General features: G+C 32.7%; 1 protein-coding gene across 1 annotated transcript; it reads left to right on the top strand.

Moving 5' to 3' along the window:
• The first annotated feature begins 411 nt into the window (after positions 1-411).
• On the top strand, positions 412-3,073 carry LOC114418818 (1-aminocyclopropane-1-carboxylate oxidase homolog 12-like). The gene is made up of 3 exons (XM_028384338.1): positions 412-1,108; positions 1,703-2,024; positions 2,598-3,073. The coding sequence occupies exons 1-3, from the start codon at positions 585-587 to the stop codon at positions 2,847-2,849; spliced, it is 1,098 nt and encodes a 365-aa protein (XP_028240139.1). The 5' UTR covers positions 412-584; the 3' UTR covers positions 2,850-3,073.
• Positions 3,074-3,518: the final 445 nt, after the last annotated feature.

A 3,518-nucleotide genomic window follows, 5' to 3' on the forward strand; every position in this document is an offset into this window, starting at 1 on the left:
TTTTTTTTTTTTGAAAAATAGTTTGAACGGCAATCCTATAGCCACCAGTGTATTATGTCTTGATATTTTGATTAAACAGTACACCTTAGTCTTACTGCCCTTTATCCAACACGGGTCTTACTGCTACAGTACCATTCAACTAAAATATTAGACTGCTGTACTTCCAGGAAGTACTGTTCAAACACTTACTGTACAAATCAAAGTAAAATATTAAATGTACTTTTAGTTCCAGATCCATAAAAATTTGTTAACATATGTCCTTACGGACAGTATTCCTACTTTCCCATCAGTCTTAGTTTTAAGATCAAACGGACAAATAGGAAGTAAGAATGCAGTATGATATATATATAAATAAATAAAAGATGCTTTTAATTTAAAAACATGAAATATGCATCACAAGAGTTACACATTCATTTTTGTTTTTATTTTGCCGTCAAAGAGGTGGGAGAAGATTGAGAGTTTGGGATCACTTTTGCTTCGTTATCCTCCATCAGCACAGTTTTAAGTCTTAGCTGCTACTTAATTTTTCTTTGGCTCTTCCACCCACTCTTCTAGCTCCAAGGCCACACAAAACCAAAAGGAACATGGGAACAACAACTGACCTTAACTTTGATTATGTTTTGAGTCAACGCAAAGCATTTGATGAAACAAAAGCTGGTGTGAAAGGGCTTGTTGATGTAGGTGTTAAGAATGTTCCTACCTTCTTCCATCACCAAACTGAGAAGTTTGAGAAGGCCTCAAATATAGGCAACAAAAGCCATGTTATTCCAATCATAGACCTTGCAGATATTGACAAAGATCCAAGTAAGCGCCAAGGGCTTGTTGACATAGTGAAGAAAGCATCTGAAACATGGGGTTTCTTTCAGGTGATCAATCATGATATCCCTTTGAGTGTTCTTGAGGAGATGAAAAATGGGGTAAAAAGGTTTCATGAGATGGATACTGAAGCCAAGAAAGAATTTTATTCGAGAGATAGATCAAAATCCTTTCTGTATAATAGCAATTTTGATCTATACGGCTCACAGCCAGCAATCAATTGGAGGGATTCTTGTAGGTGTTTGTTGTATCCTGATACCCCCAAACCAGAAGAACTTCCTGTAGTTTGCAGGTATGTATGTGTATCAATTATGTGTTCCTTCAAATAGGTTTCATTCTACCAACACGTTGCAGCATGATTACTTGATAACTATGCCCCTTATAGTCAGACGTTTGATCTACAAGTTTGCATGTATAGTAGGGAAAATTGGTCTAAAATATGAGGAAAAAGATTATGCACTGCTGGGTGTAAAATAGATTTACATTCTTATTCAATCATAATTCACCATGTATGCTAAATTTGTTAGACTTTTATAATAATTTCCGTAAAAAGCAATACCAACAGTGATTTGTCATTGAAGACCAATGTAAAAACAATTTTATACTATCAATGTATGATCATTTTAAACTCCTAATATATCCCGGGTTCATCCTAAAAAAGATAGGTTTCATTCAGGTTAAATAAAGTACACAAATTTGGAGGCTTAAATTTATAAATTTGTTAATCAAAGGTTGTGTTAATCTGCGACTTGTGTTCATTTTAACGTAATATAACATGTTAAAAGATAAAGTTAGAAAATTTTAACTACTATAGAAGCTAACTGACAAATTCTGAAATGTCTGAAATTGAATTTCCACCCTGCTGATGGCTTGCATACTCTTGCAGAGATATACTGCTGGAATACAGGAAACACATAATGAGACTTGGGATTTTGCTGCTTGAATTGTTTTCAGAAGCTTTGAGTTTGAGTCCAAACTATCTGAAAGATATGGGATGTGCTGATGGGCTATTAGCTCTTTGCCATTATTATCCTTCATGTCCTGAACCAGATTTGACTATGGGAATCACCATGCATTCTGACAATGATTTTTTCACAGTGCTTCTCCAAGATCATATCGGTGGCCTCCAAGTAAGATATGAAGACAAGTGGATTGATATATCCCCTGTACCTGGTGCTTTCGTAATTAATATTGGCGATCTTTTGCAGGCAAGTTTTCTGTTTTTTCTTTTGTTATTTGTTTATTTCCTGCAACTTTTATTAATTTATGATGAAGTTCAACTAATAATAGAGAATGTGTTGGGAATAATGTGCTAGAATATGTCGGATAGTATGCTGCTAGGTGCTAGCATTTCTCAACTAACAAACCATACTACTTGAAATGGCATATTGCTACCCCATCTTCCATCTTGCTTGAGATGGTTTGTCTTTTGTGCCTAATAGTGTTCCTTACAGTAAATAAATTGACTACTTCTGCATCAGCATAACCTATATCCCTCAAACCCTCAATGACCTCATCTCACCCCTAAACAAATATTAACATTATTTCCCCATTTTGTGGAAGGAATGTCAGGTATAAAATAGTTTGCATTTTGCCATTTTCTTGTTATAATTGAAATATTGAATGATAGAGTCACAACCACTCATTTGATCCATGTTGTTGTTACTTGTTCCCATCTAGCGAGACATGACTTGATTGTTTTTATCTATTGTTATTTGAATGAGCGTTATTACTTATTAAATGTAATCATGTAACTAATTGTTTGGCTGTTTGAATTATAGTTTATAACAAACGATAGATTCAAGAGTGCTGAACACAGAGTGCTTGCAAATGATGTTGGTCCTAGAATATCTGTTGCATGCTTTTTCAGTCCATCTGCCAAGACATCCTTAAAGCTTTGTGGACCTATAAAGGAACTATTATCAGAAGAAAATCCTCCCAAATTTAGGGACATTACATTTGGTGACTATGAAGCCTACTATTTAGCAAAAGGACTCGATGGTACTAGTGCCCTTACACGTTACAGGATTTGATCTAGCAAATCTAGAAAAGGAAAAACTCTGATGGGCATGGTACATGACTTTTTGACAAGGCAGGGGAAGTTGTGCATATATATGTATTCACAATTCCAAAACGTAGCCTGTTACATAATTGCAATATAGTCCTTTAAACTTAAAAAGTTATGTACATTTACCTGAAATAAATGTGACAACTTTTCAAAATTAAATAGACCTCTCTCTCTTCTCTTGAGTTATTGGGAATTTTTGCTTGCTAGTTGTCTTTATCCCAATTATTTTGTGACAAGCCTGTTATATTTTGGGGCTGTGCATCACACGAATAAGTCTTTGACGACAATTTGAATTCACACATACCAGACTAAATTATGATTCAGAATTCAAACATGTTTAAATATATATTTTTATTCTTAATAAATATTTTATTTTTATGTTTTTCCATAATAAATTTTTATTATATTAAATTTTTAATAAAATAATAATTTTATTTTTATTTCTTACACTTATTTTTAGTCTTTAGTCTTTGATAAATTAATGAATTTTATGTTTGTTTTCTAATAATTTTTTTTCATTTATTATTAATTTTTATTAAAACAAAATTTGTTAGTTCATTATGGAATAAACACAATTTATTAATTTATCAAGAACTAAAATAAAATATCAAGGACAAAAAATAAAAGTATTATT

The sequence above is a fragment of the Glycine soja genome, chromosome 7, assembly GCF_004193775.1.
Source record: "Glycine soja cultivar W05 chromosome 7, ASM419377v2, whole genome shotgun sequence".
In the NCBI taxonomy this organism is placed as follows: domain Eukaryota; kingdom Viridiplantae; phylum Streptophyta; class Magnoliopsida; order Fabales; family Fabaceae; genus Glycine; species Glycine soja.

Bases quoted from the DNA above. Each gene is read 5' to 3' on its own strand.
- LOC114418818 (XM_028384338.1), top strand. From the start codon at position 585: ATGGGAACAACAACTGACCTTAACTTTGATTATGTTTTGAGTCAACGC. The intron at 1,109-1,702 runs GTATGTATGTGT...ATACTCTTGCAG, and splicing joins GAACTTCCTGTAGTTTGCAG to AGATATACTGCTGGAATACA. The intron at 2,025-2,597 runs GCAAGTTTTCTG...TTTGAATTATAG, and splicing joins ATATTGGCGATCTTTTGCAG to TTTATAACAAACGATAGATT.